This window comes from Monodon monoceros, unplaced genomic scaffold, assembly GCF_005190385.1.
Source record: "Monodon monoceros isolate NGI ecotype Baffin Bay Population unplaced genomic scaffold, NGI_Narwhal_1 Super_Scaffold_17, whole genome shotgun sequence".
NCBI classification, from domain to species: domain Eukaryota; kingdom Metazoa; phylum Chordata; class Mammalia; order Artiodactyla; family Monodontidae; genus Monodon; species Monodon monoceros.
The window spans coordinates 12,563,531-12,580,259 of NW_021703773.1; the positions used below are offsets into that span (position 1 = coordinate 12,563,531).

Below are 16,729 nucleotides of genomic sequence, written 5' to 3' on the forward strand. Positions count from 1 at the left end.
GTTGCCTCTGCAGAGCCACAGTGGAAGACTCGACCCCGCTGCCACCAAGGCCCGGAGCGAGTCCTGTAATTCCCAGCTCGCTGGTTAATTCTCACTAACAAGACTTGGCAAGATGGGCGAATACTTTTTGGCTTCTGTCGTGACCCCACCGAGGCGCGCACACACCCCCTGCCAAAAGCGGCCTCTGGGAAACGAAATGCATAAGTAAAAACGGGGGCGGGAAAAATGCGAATTGACCTGGAAAAAGCAAGGCAAAGAAACCTGAATCGGCCGTGGAGCGTATTAAATCCTTTACGCGTCAATTTCCCTGGGTCTAGCTTCGCACCAAGTGTGGACCCTAATTGTCATTTCCTGAGAAGACAATTCACACGAGTACAAGATGGGGTGAGGACTTTTCCAAAAGCCGAAAACGTCGGGTTTTTTTTTTCCCGCATCAGGGTTAAATAAACATCTTTGGGAAGCGTGGAAGGGAGTGGCACTCCCGCCTTCCTTCTTGGGAACAACATTCCGGATTCAATTAATGCCTCCCTCCGGGTCGTAAAGCAGCAGACTCCACACCTCACTCCTATTAACTGGGCTTTGGGGCGGGAGGGTTTTTTCTTTCATCGTCTGGGTTGGGGTTTGCCCACGTTCCTTGGGAAGCTATAAAGCTGATTTAACGGTTTAAGATGAAAATCGATCAGGCTAAGGCAGAAGCTCATGGCTGAGGAATCGCAAGAGAAAAAACGGCTGGCGGGCCGAACGCACTCCGTAAGCCTGGGGCGAGGAGGGCCGGGCCGGCTGGGATGCGGTGCAGGGTTCCCCAGTCCACTTGGGTACGTGGGGGACACCTGCGAGGCTGGTAAGGGGCAAGCACGGAGGTGATAGAGGAATGAAACCTCGAAACCGAGCCCAGGCCTCCGCTAGGCCGGCTTCTCGGCTGGCGACTTTGTTTTCCGCCCGTCGCCGCCGCCACCACCGCGGCGGGGTGCGATGGCTGCACGGCGACTCGGGTAGGGCTGGACGCGGGCCGCGGAGGCTGGGGAGAGGCGCCGCCAAGCTCCATTCACGAAGTCCGGGCGCTGCGGCTCGCCCGCGGGTCGGAGGCCTCCTCCCTCATCCTCTAGGTCTTGGTTTTATGAATGGGCCTGGCGGCGAGAGCCGCGCGCCCTGTTTACTCCGCTCTTTGTGACGTCGCGTCCCCGTGACTGGGCGCTAGCGGCCGGTACTCCATTCACGCGCCCGGGCGGGCGGAGGGGGTGGGACCAGCGGGGCGAGGGGAGTCGCGAAGGGGAGGGGAGCGAGCGCGGGGGGCGGAGCAGGGCTCGCGACCTAGAATGGAAAGAGGCGGGGCCTCGCGAGGTAGTATTGAATCTGCCCCCTCCCGGGGGAGAGCAGAGGAGCATTAATAAATCCATAAGCCGAGGAGAGGAAACTCTGGCTGGGGCAGACCGCGGAGCTCCGGCAGTTCGTGGGGAACGGCGGCCAGAGCAGCACAACGGGCAAAATACAATAGAGGCGACAACGGAAAGAAGCCCTTGGTCCTCTCCCGTAAACACACTCCCCACACCACCACCTCCCCCTTGGCACCGTGCTGCCTGGCGCCCGAGGCCGCTCGGACTGCTATGTAACTGCGAGGCTGTGGGAGGAAGGGGACCAGGGAGAAGAGGTTCGGCCGTGGGAGCCCCTAAGGGCCAAGTTTGCGGCCACTTCTGCCCGCGCCCTCCCTTAGCCCCCGCTCGCCCCTTCCTGCAGCCCAGCTGGCCCGGGCGTCCTTCGCCTCCTCGCGTGCCCAGCAGCCGCGGTTCCTGGCGACCATGGTGACGGTGGAGGAGCTGCGGGAGATGGACTGCAGCGTGCTCAAAAGGCTGATGAACCGGGATGAGAACGGTGGCGGCGCGGGCGGCAGCGGCAGCGGCAGCCACGGCGCCCTGGGGCTGCTGAGCGGCGGCAAGTGCCTGCTGCTGGACTGCCGACCGTTCCTGGCGCACAGCGCCGGCTACATTCGAGGCTCAGTCAACGTGCGCTGCAACACCATCGTGCGGCGGCGGGCCAAGGGCTCGGTGAGCCTGGAGCAGATCCTGCCCGCGGAGGAGGAGGTCCGCGCCCGCCTGCGCTCCGGCCTCTACTCAGCCGTCATCGTCTACGACGAGCGCAGCCCGCGCGCCGAGAGCCTCCGCGAGGACAGCACCGTGTCACTGGTGGTGCAGGCGCTGCGACGCAACGCCGAGCGCACCGACATCTGCCTGCTCAAAGGTAAACGCCGGCGCCGGGCGCGAGCTGGAGGGTCGATGCGGCGGGGCTCCGCGGCCTGAGCCTTAGTGGGCAGGAGAAGAAGTGCCTGGAGGGACTCGTGGCTGCGGGATCCCCCCCGCGCACTCCTTTGTGCGTACTGGTGTATGCGCGTGGTGTGCAAGGATTCTGTGTGTTTGTGTGCAAGCGCGAGCTCCTGAGGTCCTCAGAGACGGTGAGGGCTCCGTCACCTGAAATTCCGGACCCTTCCTGGCGATTCTGCGATTGTTTACAGCCACTAACGGTCTGGTCTTGCGGGCGAAGCGACTCAGCTGCGTTGCCCACCTTCGAGTCCAGGGAAGTGCTCCCAAGTGCCACGGTGGGGAGGTTAGGCCTGTTGGATTGGCGTGTCCGGGTCCCGCCCTGAGTCCGACCCAGAGATCCCGAGACATGGGGCAGGGGGTGAAGGAGGGTGAGCGCGGGGATGGGATGGGCCCTGCGGGTCTGGCTGGAAACCAGCCCTTCCTAAACGCAAAAACGAAGATCGGCTTGCGGGCCTGATGTGGAGCGATCTGTTCTCTCCTCCTCTGCTGCCCAACTCCGAGCTCCACCTGGAGGATCGCCAACCCCTCCCGCCTCGGGCCATCCCCAGGCTCCGGAGCGGGAGGCGGGAGGTCCGAGTATCTGGGGAACGCAAGGCGGGACGGGGCCTCAAACTGCGACAAGTGCGACCTTTTGTTCAGACTCGACTCTCAGATGGCGGCGCGCGCTTAAGTGCGAAACTCTTGGGGACGGGAGGTCTTGTCAAATGTGCAAGCCGGAAACTCCGAAAGGGCCGAGGGCTACCCAAGTACCTGGAGGGACGGGGGCGCCGACCGCACCTGCCGGGCGTCGGGCGGCGGGGAGCTGGCGGGTTGCTTGGGGCCCCTTGGGGCCGCGCAGTGCCCCTTCCTCCCGCGCCGCATTCCGCGAGTTCCTTCGCCCGCGGCGGGTCTTGGCCTCCGAAGTCCAGAGGCGTTTCGGACCCGGGCTATCAAAGAGCCACCCCTTTCCCTGTCGGCGCCCCTGGCCCCCCTCCCTCCTGCCCTCTCCAGATCCGCTCACTGGAGAGGAAGGGAGATGGGGCGGGAGGCGCGGCGGAAACCTCTCCCCGCCGCCCCTGCCAAAAAGCACAACACTGCCCAGTGCCGGCGGGCCAGGCTTGCCCCCGTGAACAGCGGGGGACTTTGTTCTCGGCAGTTGTTTCCTGGCCATTTGACCTGTCAGCTGCTGGGGAAATGCTGCTGTTGACCTTTGGTTGAACTACTAAGGCGATTTTGCTGATTTTTCTTTCTCTACGAGGGCGGCCTTTGGCACCTCAGATTAAACCAAACGCTCCTCCCTTCTCCTCCCAGCGCTTTAAGAGAAAGTGCCAGGAAGAGCCTTGCACCGGAAGGACCGCTAAGCCCGGCGAGCTGGGCGCAGGGGGCCCGGCGCCCCCGCCTGCCCTGGCGCCGAGCTGTGTCGGGAGCCACGCGGCCCCGGACCGGGTAGAGCGCCGGGCTGGGGTCCGGGCTGTTGACGCACGCCTCTTGCACTCCCTTGCATGATGCCGGCGTGCCGGCGCTCATGGGGACGAGGAGAGAAACGTCTCTGGGACCAAAGTCCCTTCGAGTGGCAGGGGCTGGCCGGGGTGTTCTCCGTGCCGCGCTGACCTCGATCGCTCCTGATTTGGAGCCCAATCGCGCGCCTGCCTGCGCGGGCCCTGAACACAGGACCCTTCTCGAGGTAGGGCGGACGCACGTGGGGTCTGGGTTCGTTCTGTTTTGTTTTTCTTCCTGGAAGAAATCCGGAGAGGACCGCCCTAGGGTTTCCGGGCGCGCAGACACTTAGGCCCCGCTCCCGGGGAGAGAGACAGATTTTTAAGGCTTCCGCCTCGGGCTCGTGGCACCTCCCTGGTTCCCCCGAATTCCGCCGGGAGAGCCCGGAGCCAGACCTGTACCGAGAGCCGCCCTGCGGACCGGCCGCCCGGCGCAAGGCAGATGCTAATGTGAAGGCTGCGTTGGACGGGCAGCCTCTGGGTAAAAAGGTAAAACGACAGTCCCCTGGCGGTTGGCGAGGTGCCTGGCCCACGGAAAAGGCGTGTTTTAAGGGCTGTTTCCTCCCGAGGCCTGCACTGCCTCCTGTTGTCTGACCTGGTGCGGGCAGGGAGGACGGCCCGCTGCCTCTCAAAGTCCGCATCCTCTGAGCCGGAAAGTGTCTAGGCCTGGACCGAGCTTCTCTCTCTCCAGGAACAGGCCCCCCGGGAGGAGCCAGGAGAGGTTCAGCTGGGTTTTTCTGAGCAAAGGGGGCCTGCCTTTGGAAGCAGCCGCCTAAAATTCACAGAGTTTGGGCTGGGGGGGGGCTCCTTCCAGCTTGTTCTGCAATGGTGGTAGAACTTCTTTGAGGTTAACTGGGTCCTATTCTATTCAACTTGAGTATTTTCATTTATGTGCTAAGCAGAGGCGGTCTCCACACAGGTCCTGTTTCTTCTCCTTGCCTTCTACTGGAAAGGCATCCCTAATGAGGGCAGAAGGAAATGGGCGTGGTCTGCTCCCCCAGCGCTGCGGGAACGTGCCTCAGGGGGAGGACAGCCATGCCTCCTGCACTCCCATCCCTTGGAGAAGTGGAATGGCAGGAAATGTGGGCTCATGGGCAGGGGGGAGCTGGGGACGGGAACTAAAGGGAAACAGGGGGAGACAAGCCCCTTAGATTATCTTTAGTAAATGCCTTAACTGATTAGGGGTTGGGTAATTTTTTTCCCACCGGAGTTGTTCCTTTATTTTGCAGCCAATGGGCCTTCCTGGGCGTCTCATTTCATGTGCAGTGGTGGGTGTGGAATAAAAGTGGTCAGACATTAAGCCAATGGAAGACTGATTGTTGGTGTCTGCCGTCCTGGAGGGAGAGTAAAAACAGCTGGGCATTTTCAGAAGCTCTATTACCCTTCCTGGCCACAGGCTATCTAATTCTACCAATTAATTGCATTTTTAAAGGCCGATTTTCCCATTTCTGCCACTTTGAGGGCAGGAAGTTGGTTACTCATTGCAGGCAGTTAATAACTAATACTACAGACAAGAATTCATAGTTAAGAGTAAACTTTACTTTCTCTCAATGAAATACTATCTGGCCTTTACATTTCCTAATATTACCCAAGGTTTGCTAAAATCAGTAACCCAAATCACTACATTTTCTGGTCTTTTGGCTAGTAAAAGCTTCCCATTGGGATAAACTTTTTTTTAAGCTCATTTTATTTAAAATCCTGTAAGACATTTTTAGGGACAGTTTAGAAAGTTTAGCTTTTCAGATTTTATTACAGTACACGTCTCCTTTGAAATCCCTTTCTCGCTCCTCATAGATCCTTGGAATAGGGTTTTAGACAACCGCTCCCACCCCATCCACCCTGGGTCAATAGAGAAAGACAAAAAGAGCATTTTCTTACCCTAACAGAAGTCTTCCTTTACCTCCCACAGTCTCCAAATCAATCAGTCTGTTTTGCAGAAGATGTCAGGTATAAAAACATTATCTTACTTTTCTTTCTATCTAAAATTCGTCTCAGCCCATGACCTTTGTCAGTTCTTATTCAAGTTCTGATTTAAAAGCTGTCCTGGAGCTGTTTTGAGAAACTGGGAAGATCAACTAAATACTCTAACTTCTCCTTCCAGGTTGGAAGTCACCTACCCAGTAGTCCCCAGGCCTGATCATACAGACCTGACACTATACTTCCTGTGAAAACAGCCACTAAGGCCCGTAATGAATGCTGTGGGTGGGGTTCGGGTGACTGTCTTCTGTCTTTTCTTTCTCTGTGTCCATTTGCCCTACCCATCCTCGTTTCCAGGAGGTCAGTGGCATCAAACAGCAGAGTCCTGGGGGATGCTAAGGTTGAACACCTCTTTCACCCAAAGGCAAAATGACTGGCTTTTCTCCTTGCAAACAGGACACAATGCCCATGACAGCCAAGAATTGTTAGAATTACAAAAAAAAAAAAAAAAAAAAAAAGTAGGCCTTAAAGGTAATTCCTAACCCCTAGTCGAAGGCCTTAAAGAATTGTAAGGAATGAAGCAAACTCACTACTCTTTGCATCATTTGAACTGGATGTTTCCAACCAACAAGAGCAACTAAAGACAGGGTGTAGGTGTAAATTGAGAGTGGCAACCTGATTGTCCGTAAGCCTATCACAGCTCCCTTGGGCTTCTCCTGGATACTTACAGGAAAGGTGGGCTGTCCCCACCAAGGTGGGCTGCACAGAGAACTCAGAGAGGAGAAAGGGCGGCCTTTTTAAAGGGCCAAGAAATTCCTTGAAAAACATCAGAACATCTGAAAGCAGATAGCTGGTTTCCTTGCTGGGAGGCAGTTCTCATCTAACAAAGAGGAAGTTGGAGAGGAAGAAATGTAGACTCAGCGGAAGGCGGCTTGCTGAACGGAGCAGATAGCACAGAAGGACTCTGGGAGGGGCTGCAAACAAGGTCCAGCCCGAGTGTGGCATCAGGTGTCAGCCCAGCTGGCCCAGGACCAAGGTCTTGACACCAAGCCCCAAGGTGAGAAGCCCATTTAGCTAAACTGGAAATGCTCAGCATTTAGAGGGGCGCTTCCTAGGTCAACACCCGCATCAAGGGAAGTTCTCAAAGCCAAGGGACCTTCGAATGTCCCCAGACTTGCCTGCTGGGCAACATTTGCCTCGTATTGATAAGGTGTCCCAAGAGAGCGAGGCCATGAGCCCTGTCTGTGAACGGGTGATATTCTGAGCGTGGAGAGGGTCACGGGGAAAACCTGGCAGCCACGTTAAGATCCGTGACCATCGTCACCACCAAGAGACAGTCTTTCCCATCACAGACCCCATTAAGAGTCCTATTATGGTGAGACGACCAGCACTACGCCAGCCTGCCCTTTCCCATGGACTTTCTCCCACATTCACTCCCACCCCTGCATAAGCAGGAGGCCAGCCAGTTTTCAAAGCTACAGTTTCTGTGTGAGAAGGTGAAAGGAACACAGAATGGAACTGCAGATGTAGTTATTCCTCAGGGGAATCAAGTGGAAAATTATAGTCCTTTTTCCCCCGCCCCCCCCCAAGACTCTCAAATTTTAAAATGAAGTTGAGAAAATGAGAGCTTTAAGACTAGAAGGTATATTGTTAAATAAGAACATGAGAAAAACGGGTCAAAATTAGTCAGCATGTCTGTTACAGAATTACATGCAATAGGACGTAGGAGAAAACCAGGTGGGAATTCATTGGCGTTTGTGCTGTGAAAATGTGTTCAAAAGATGGAAATATAGGTCTTGAGGCACCTGCTGTCGGTTTGTAGTTTGCAAATGAGTAGTTTGTGAATGTTCAGGATCACAGAATGTTGGAACTTAGAGATGATATGGTCTGGAATCCTTACATTTTGAGGGTGGAAAACAGGACTTAGGGAATGTGTTAGCTGGGCTTCCACAGTCGGAGCTGGGACGCGTCCACACCTGTCTGCTTTGTCTACCGTGCACATCTGCAGGGGTCACGGGGTAGAGCGCTCCCCTCCGGGTCTTACAGTGGCAATAAGCTTTCCCTCTCATGAGTTTTGGATAAACCTAGCTCTTACTGGAAGGGCCGAGGCTCTGGTACCTGCACAGATGTGGGCTGGGAAGGGAGGCACAGAGGAGAGGGGGCTGGGGGCAGTCTTCTTCAATCCCACCCACCCTAAGAAATTCAGTTTCATTTCTGCCACGACCCAGTATAGAGCTACTCTATATTCTTCGAGATGATTTGAAATTTTTTTTGAAGTGAAATGATCTGTGTGCTTATTATGTAATTTGAGCTCTTAAAATACATTTTTTCCCAAGAGATGTAAGACGTGAGTGGTACCCTCCAGTAAGCTCATCATCACCTGGCCAGGTGTCTGTAGCCCCACACTGACGGGGCTAATGCCACACTCGGGCTGGAGTTAAGGTGGTGTGTGGGGGAAGAAGAGCCAGCAAGTGGCTTTAGCTGAAGTCCCTGTGACGGGGACCGTCACTCTGAAAGCACAATGCCATGAAATTACACGCTCTGTAAATGCAGCGCATTCAAGGAGCTTCTATTCTATTTCATGAAATAGAAAAACGCTGGTCACGACTCCTCCATGACTACCTGGAAAAGCACTGGAAAGAAGCAGTTTGGTGAAGTGTCAGCAGTGCTCTGTTCACGTCCCTTCTGTTTCTGCGTGAAAACTCTTTCTTCGCGTGATGAAACCAGCAGGCAAGGCCCCTAGAGAAGGCCCACCGGGGAGGCAGCGGTGGGCAAGCAGCAGGGTGGGCTCCTGACAGCCAGCTTCAAAGGGGATTTCAGGCCCCTTCTGTGGACTGAATGCTGGTCCCGCCCTTACCTGGGGGCTGCCCTGAACCTCCGTTTCCTCTTCTGTAAAACTGGGGCTTGTCACGCCTTCCTCTAGGGCTACTGGTTGGATACCTGTGTGGGAAGAGCCTGACACATAATGAACACTTCCTTTTAAGAGGGTCTGTCATTTTTATGAACACGCATGGGATACCTGAAGGTGGCTTCCTGGCGTGTGGCCTTGTGAGTGGGGTGTGGACTTAATGGCCCCTGACCTGCACTCCTGTGTCTGCACTGCCTCGCCTGCGAGCTCCAGGCCCACCAGGGCACGTTTCAGCTCATCCAAGGGCCTGGCCTGAGTGCAGCACCTCGGCCCCAGAAGGAGAGCCTTTGGTGATGTTCCTTGTAACTACCAGCCACAGACCGCCCCCAAAGCTAGCAATGGCTCAGGAGGGAAAACCTTTCCACTGCTGCCACCGAGGGACGCAGCCCTCACCTTGTTCCTGTCCCTTGAACAAATCTGCTTCTTCACTTGGTTCCTTTCTGCCTGTTCTCTGAAAACCCCCCAGAGGGAACAGACTTTTCAGTAATCGTGTTTTTCCACTTTGTTGTAATGGTGCCTTTTCCTGACCGTTGCTGTCTCTCTGTCCTGTTATGAGCAGCCTAGGGGTGACGACAGACAGCCCCCCTCAGGCCGGGTCTGGCCTCTGGGCCGCCTGCACCCTCCCCTGCACACCACACCCCCAGGGTCAGCCGCAGGCTCGGAGCCCTCCGAGGGTTCTGCTGGGCCCTCCCTGCCCCGGATTGATTGATGGTTGACCCTGGGAGGTAGCAGATGTCCCTGACTGGGCAGGGCACTCAGGGCTCAGGAAGTGCCCAGCACCTGTTCTTCTGCTGTCTTAATTACCAGCTCTCAAGATGCCTACTGGAAAAAATAAGTAAAGCCCAGGAGGAGAAGGCTGTCTAGGGTCTGAGAAGTTGCCAGTAAAGCCGAAGTCACCTGTAGGTACCAAAAAAGAAAATCTTCATTGAGCTTCTCCCCGAGGCCCAGTGCAGTGCACTGGCTGTTCCAGTCAGCCCTCACAGGAGACTCCTGGCCTGGAAGCTTCATCACATTTTACAGATGAGGAGGAGGCTCAGAGAGGTTCAGTGACGGCCCCAAGGCTGCACAGCCGATGATTCAACCCAGACCTGTGAGTCTGACTGCAGAGGCGAGGCTCTTCAGGACTTCAGTCTGGTGCCCTGTTGTGTACCTTCTCAGCAGCGAGAACATTCTTCCCACCACTCTGAGGTTCCTTAGCTCCTGCTGCCCTCAGGCCTGCTCTTCCTCTGTGACCTTGGAGCCGGGCCCTGGCCCTCCTGTGACTGTTGGCCTGCCTGTCTAGCTGATGAGCTTTTGGAGGGCACCACTCATGCCTTGCATCTCTCTGAAAAAAATGTATTTTACTAGCTCAAAGTATGTAATAAAGACACGGATCATCTTAAAAAATTTCAAATCCTGGGCTTCCCTGGTGGCACAGTGGTTGAGAGTCCGCCTGCCGATGCAGGGGACACGGGTTCGTGCCCCGGTCCAGGAAGATCCCACATGGCATGGAGCGGCTGGGCCCGTGAGCCATGGCCGCTGAGCCTGCACGTCTGGAGCCTGTGCTCCGCAATGGGAGAGGCCACAACAGTGAGAGGCCCGCATAATGCAAAAAAAAAAAAAAAAATTTCAAACCCTGTAGAAGTCTCTAGAATAACAAGTGATGGCTTTTCATATAGATGATCAACCTCCGTTGGTTGAGTGACCCATTTCTCCTTCCGCTTTCTCCAAAGGGCAGCGTCTCCCGAAGTCTCCCATCCCAGGGACTTCAGCTAGAGGCACTTGCTGGTTTTTCTTCCCGCACACACCGCACTTGGGGCAGCGGTGTTTACAGCTTTATAGGGAAAGGGGACAGATGGGGGTGATAACCGGAGGGAGGCCGCTCCTGCAATGAAAAGTCCATTGAGGCCACCAGCACATCTGAAGGCGGGCAGTACTGGCCCCTCTAGCAGGTTTTCCCTCCAGGGAGGCTGGTCATTATGACTCAGCAGAAGCCAGGGCCTGGGACCAGAGAAATATCCATTTATAGCCTGAGGGAGGGAGTGGGGGAAATAGGAGGCCTCCAGTCAGAGAGGAAAAAATGTCTCCCGTTTCTGGAAGCCTTAATGACGTGGCAAACATAATTTTCTTTCCTCTCCAAAGCGGAAGTTTCTAGGGTTGGGATTCAGGGCGAGTAATTGACTAACCGTCATATGTTGGAAAATTGCTTTGCACAGTGGTGATCGGGAACAGTGGCACCCACCCTATCACTTAGTCATAAAGACGTAACGGGCTAGCTGCCTACGTGACCATCAGTTGAGTGGTTGTTCCAGAACCCGCAGACCCTACTGAATTCATTTATAATCCATTTTTGGTCCAACAGAAACTGCAAAAATAAAAATACAAGCAGGGCCAAACCTTGACAATAGATGGTAAGTGTCCCGCAAAGGGAAGTCCCAGAGATCAGAAGAAAATCAGAGATACAGGTTGAATGTCTCTCTTCTTGGTGTGTTTCACTGCCTGCCTCTGCCTGAATCTCTGCCCGCATCTCTGCCCACGTCCGCCCAGCCAGCCCTTTCCTGAATGGCACTGACACTATTGCAGAGAACTTGGCCGTTTCTCTCTTTTTACTTAAACGACCTTCCTTCCCTGGAAGACGACCCCACAGAGAACCATTCCAGGGCTTAGCAACTCTCAGGTCAGGAAATCCTCCCTTGCCCCAAACCTGTATGTAGCAAGAGGGATTTATTTAGATTTAAGCCCGTTTGCTCTCATTTTGGCCCCATGTCCATGGAACAGCTGTTCATGGGGCCGTGCAATTGGCATCTGTTCTGTTGCTGAGATCCAGAAGGGCCGGTGCCAGGGTAATAGTTTTTTATTCTCTCCCACATTGGAGAACCTCTCTAAAAGAAGGGCTGTAGTTGGGGGATGACAGACATTTTTGTAGGGCCCAGGGGCCAGCTGAAGTGCTCATGAAAACCCCCAGTGGCTATTCCCTCTTTCTTTGTCATCGCTGTAAAGAAATTATCCCATCTTCATCTCCCCTGCACATCCTCCTTTGTGTATCTGCATCCCAATCCGAAGTCTTGTCCCTAAAGCTTTCATTCCCGCTTTCAGGATGCAGTCTTGGCCGAATGTAATCTCTGCATCCCGGGGAAAAAGGGCTCCATAGCCATTCTCTCTGGGCCCACAGCGCCACCCAGTGTCAAATGTAGGTACAACCAGCCCCAGCTTCCCAACAGCTCTCCTCCATCAGGTAGGATTCAAGTTCTTTGTGGTTTCTTGCTGGCTCAGCGACCCCATTAACCTGAATATCTTTCTACTTTACAGGTGGCTATGAGAGGTTTTCCTCCGAGTACCCCGAATTCTGTTCCAAAACCAAGGCCCTGGCAGCCATCCCACCTGCTGTGCCCCCAAGCACGGCCGAGTCCTTGGACCTGGGCTGCAGCTCCTGCGGCACCCCACTGCACGACCAGGTGCGAAGAGGACTGCTTGTCAAAGGCTTTGGACGCAGTGCCTCAATGTGGGGAGAATGTGTTGAGTATCGGGGTGTGATGTTATGTGGAGTCCACTATTCCTTGGAAGTCTTCCCCTTCCCTCTCTTATTACCCTCACCTAAGAAAAGAATATAAACACATATGTCCCTGACTTAGCCTCTAGAGTTCTGTGCAGACAAGCAAGGAAGGAGGCCAGAAGCATGTGGACTGCCCGATTCAAAACAGTTCGGCTGTCCGCCCCCCATACAAGTTAATTGTAAATGCTAAATGGACATAAATGATCAACCAATCCTTCTCCCAAGAAAACCAGCTTATGCCACTACATTTCATACAAGCCCACCTCTTCCAGCCCTTTCCTTTAGATGGAAATGGAGTGAATTTGTGGGGTCCAGCAACTCTGCTCCCCAAATCCGAGATCACTTGTGTTGATCTGACTCAGAAAAGTGTCATTAGTGAAGCCAGCGTGACCTCATTTTGCCAGGATGCCTCCCCTTGTGTGTGAGGTGGACATGGCGTCTGCTTTTCGTCTGCCAAGTGAAGGCGTATCCAGCCGAATAAGTGCCTAAGCCGCGTAGCTCAGTGGTAGCGGGTGTAAGCTCTTCGCGTCACAAACAGTGGGGCACGGCCAGTTTCATCTGTCACGGGGGAAGTGGTCTGCCTGAACCAGCAGGTGGGGCCCATAGCAGAGCAGAAAGGCCAGAGCCCATCGCTCCCTGCCGGGGCCCAAGCGGCACACGGGAAACCTGGAGGGGCCAGGTCCATGGGCAGTGTCCCCAGGGCCCGTGAAAGCCCACCTGAGACTGGCTTCCCTCTCCCCGCCCCACACGTCCCAGCCCCCTGCCCAGTTGCCTTTCACTTAACGACGTTTGCCGGTGGGGGGCGGGGGGCGCTTTGTTTTCCCTCTCTGGTGCAGGGGGGTCCCGTGGAGATCCTTCCCTTCCTCTACCTCGGCAGCGCCTATCACGCAGCCCGGCGAGACATGCTGGACGCCCTGGGGATCACAGCCTTGCTGAACGTCTCCTCTGACTGCCCGAACCACTTTGAAGGACATTACCAGTACAAGTGCATCCCGGTGGAGGACAGCCACAAGGCCGACATCAGCTCCTGGTTCATGGTGGCCATCGAGTACATCGGTAGGCTGGCTCCGGCCAGGGTGCTGGGTCCTCCCAGGCCAGGGTGCTGGGCCCAGGTCTGGCGGAGGGAGGATGGGAGGGAAGAGGGAACCACGTGTAGCTGGTGTGTGGAAGGAGGGACTTAGGAAGGGCCATATCCGGGGGGGGGGGGGCTGCCTGTTTCCCTTCTTCCTCAGTAGGAAGGCTTGCCCGTGGGGTGTTGTGCAGGCCCTGGATAGTCTGACGGACCTAGGCAAACAGCAGGTGCTGTTAGCTTACAGAGCCAAGGACCTTTTCCTTGGACGTCCCCAGGTGCCGAGAGGATAAGACTCTGGGGATGGGGAGGGAGACAAAGGGAGGATTGGGTCTTTGTTTTTGTTCCTGCAAATGAAAACCCTGCCGTGTGTGCGGGGATTGCTCCAGCTTCAGCTGGCGTATTTCCTAAGCGTAGTACATTTGTTTGCGTAATTCTCCGAAATACTCTAGCGGGGGTGGAACTCTAGAGGCCCTCCCCCCCGTGGGTTTCCTCCCTGCGCGGCCTCAGCCTGGGAGGCGCTGTTCCTTCAGGGGTTCAGCCGCAGGCCCCCCTCTTCTCCAGTCCTCCCCGCACCCTCGTCCCGGCTGAGGCCGCCTGCAGCCGCCTTCCGGGAAGGATGGGGACCTGGGCGCCGCTAACGACGCGCCGCTCTCTGCCCCAGATGCGGTGAAGGACTGCCGCGGGCGCGTGCTGGTGCACTGCCAGGCCGGCATCTCGCGCTCGGCCACCATCTGCCTGGCCTACCTGATGATGAAGAAGCGCGTGAGGCTCGAGGAGGCCTTCGAGTTCGTGAAGCAGCGGCGGAGCATCATCTCGCCCAACTTCAGCTTCATGGGGCAGCTGCTGCAGTTCGAGTCGCAGGTGCTGGCCACGTCCTGCGCGGTGGAGGCTGCCAGCCCGTCGGGGCCGCTGCGCGAGCGGGGCAAGGCCACTCCCACCCCTACGTCGCAGTTCGTCTTCAGCTTCCCGGTCTCCGTCGGGGGGCACCCGGCGCCCAGCAGCCTGCCCTATCTGCACAGCCCCATCACCACCTCCCCCAGCTGTTAGAGCCTCTCGAATCCTCCCTCCCCTACACCCATCGGCTCTCAGCACGGGTTGGGTGGCGCCCTGTGCGGGCAGCAGGTCGGGACTGGCCCGCAGGGGGCGACAGAGCTCCTTCCATCCATCTCTCTTTGGCCAACGGGGGGCCAGCTAGAATGGCAATAAGGACTTCGAATATATATTTAACGCAAACAAACACAACACTCCAACTTAGAGCAATAATGTCTTCCTCGGCAGGCAGGGAAGACCTGGGTTTTGGTTTGTGCGTCAGTTTTACTTTTCAGATAGGAATTTCTTACCTCATTTTTTTCAGCAGTAAGGCTTGAAGTTAGGAAACCCGCAGATCCTGGCAAATGTGCCCACCCAGTTCTATTGAGGGGGAGGGGAAGGGAGGGAGGGGAGGGAAAGGGACAAGATAAAAACAGGTTCGCCAGAAGTGCCTGGTTCTGTGTGCTCGGTCCTTTTGTTGTTGTTGTAGTTACAGGATTTTTTTTTTTTTTTAAAGAAATCTTTTAGGACATGGTTTTCCTTTCTAAGTCACCACCAACAGGTGAATAATTATGCTTAATAATAAATAAAAGTATTTATTAAGAATTTCCTCAGAGTATGTAAGTACAAAGAGTCTAGTGATGGTGAATTTAGAATATATTTATGTTAACGTGGATCAGCAGAGCACAATAGCATGCAGACGTCAAAGCAGTTAGGAAGTAAGTGGTGTGTACAAGTTAGCATGATGATCAGCTTGCGTTTGTTACCGCTGAGAAGGGGTCAGGGTGGGGTGGGAGGAGGAAGAAAGGAAGGGACTACTTTTTCATTACAGCCTCCCTCGGTATCTGCCGGGGATTGGTTCCAGCACCCCTTCCCTCCATCGCGGATACCCAAATCCGTGGATGCGTAAATCCGCTGATTCTTGCATCCGCGGATACTGCGTCCGCGCATACTGCATCCGCGAATACGGAGCGTGGAGCGCACTTGGTTCTTGGGCACATGGGCCACTGAAGCGATTTGAAACCACAACAATAGAACCGTTTCTGGTGATCAATAACTCACTGTGGCGGTGGAAGCATTTTTCTCATAGACCTGCCTGAGAACTTGTATATCATCTGTGATAAATGCCATATCATATAAGGTGCTCGTAAAATAAATTGGGCGCAATTCAGCTTTTCCTGCAGTGAATCATTTGGCAAGGCCATTGGGGAACCCAGCTAAGAGAGATAGACCCGAAATGGATCCTTTTGGAAGTGGAAGCACCATCTTTTTTCTCTTTTACATAAATCAGAGTTTATAATTTTAGGGGGTTTGCTTGGAATGAAGTACACCAACAAATTCTTGGGTTCTTAAAATTCGTGGTGTCGGTGAATATTTTTAAAGTGAATAGGTGAATAAAAAGAAGGGAGTGGACACCCTATTTCAGGTCCCTTGGAAGTCTAGGACAGCAAGAGAGAGTGAGTGAAGAGTCGGGCAGACTCTGTGGGGGAGCTGGCTGCTTGGCTTCTGTGACAGGCATCCAGGGCACTTGTGTGCCATCTTAGAATCCTTTCTTGGGACACTGCCATTTTCAGGGCCCTTTCCAAATGGAGGAATGGCTTTTGGAGAAAGAAGGAGATGGGTTGGGCTTGGGGGAGGGAGGACGGGACAAACTACGTGTTATTTAATTTGTAGTATCGTGGAACAGTGTTGTTACCCAGTACCAGGTTAGAGGTAATTCCAAACTTGTCTAGAAGCGAGAGCATGCTTTTCAGTTTTGTTTTTTGGGTTCTTTTTAGTCTTCTGAGGATCTAAGTGATGCACATTCCTGCTCACCCATAAATAACTTCAAGCCTCAAGGTTGGAATAGTGTTGGAATGCTCCTTCGCAGCCCCACATCCCAGACAGGACCAGGTTCCTTACATTTCCTTCCATAAACATGAGCCTGTGTTGGCATCATTTGTCCTGCCTTTCCCAAGCCCTGTCTGAAAAAGCATGGGTTCCCACAAGCAGATAGGCCCGCAGGAGGGACTGCTTGAGAGAGGAGGGAAAGTAGCTTTTTACAGAATGAGTGTACATTGGCCAAAACTTGTGTATCCTGCTTTCCCAGACTGGATCCCAACCACACGGTCGGAACCCAGGACCTGCGCCAGACTGGTCTTTTCCCTGCTTTCCAATTCAAGTCTTCTGTCACAGCGTCAAACCACTATTTATAAAGCCATTTTCTTTGTACCCAATAGCAGCCCCAAAACTCTTAGAAATCAAATAGGAAATTGGCTTGATTGGAAACAGGGACTTGGGTCACTATTCCCCCATCAGAAGCCTCTTTGATGACTTGGAGTAACTGTAATGAAGACAGCACCGCAGGGTCTGTCCAAATGGCCAGTGGGTTTCAACAGGTGTCTCCCCATGGAGTGATTTCTGGTGACGCGAAATATGTGTCATGGGTGGAAAGCATTGCCACTTACACCGAAGATCAACTGTGCTGTTGACAAAGGCAGT

The 16,729-nt window shown here is 54.5% G+C and overlaps 1 protein-coding gene across 1 annotated transcript; it reads left to right on the forward strand.

The window, feature by feature from the left end:
- Positions 1-1,407: 1,407 nt before the first annotated feature.
- DUSP4 (dual specificity phosphatase 4) lies at positions 1,408-14,758 on the forward strand. Its single transcript, XM_029226439.1, has 4 exons — positions 1,408-2,235; positions 11,904-12,049; positions 12,984-13,203; positions 13,881-14,758. Exons 1-4 carry the CDS (start codon positions 1,797-1,799, stop codon positions 14,264-14,266), a joined length of 1,191 nt encoding a protein of 396 aa, XP_029082272.1. The 5' UTR covers positions 1,408-1,796; the 3' UTR covers positions 14,267-14,758.
- Positions 14,759-16,729: the final 1,971 nt, after the last annotated feature.

What these genes read in the sequence shown, in the direction of transcription:
- DUSP4 (XM_029226439.1), top strand. Translation starts at nt 1,797, where the DNA reads ATGGTGACGGTGGAGGAGCTGCGGGAGATGGACTGCAGCGTGCTCAAA. An exon ending in CGACATCTGCCTGCTCAAAG is followed by an intron (nt 2,236 to 11,903) that starts GTAAACGCCGGC and finishes TCTACTTTACAG; the next exon opens with GTGGCTATGAGAGGTTTTCC. An exon ending in GGTGGCCATCGAGTACATCG is followed by an intron (nt 13,204 to 13,880) that starts GTAGGCTGGCTC and finishes TCTCTGCCCCAG; the next exon opens with ATGCGGTGAAGGACTGCCGC.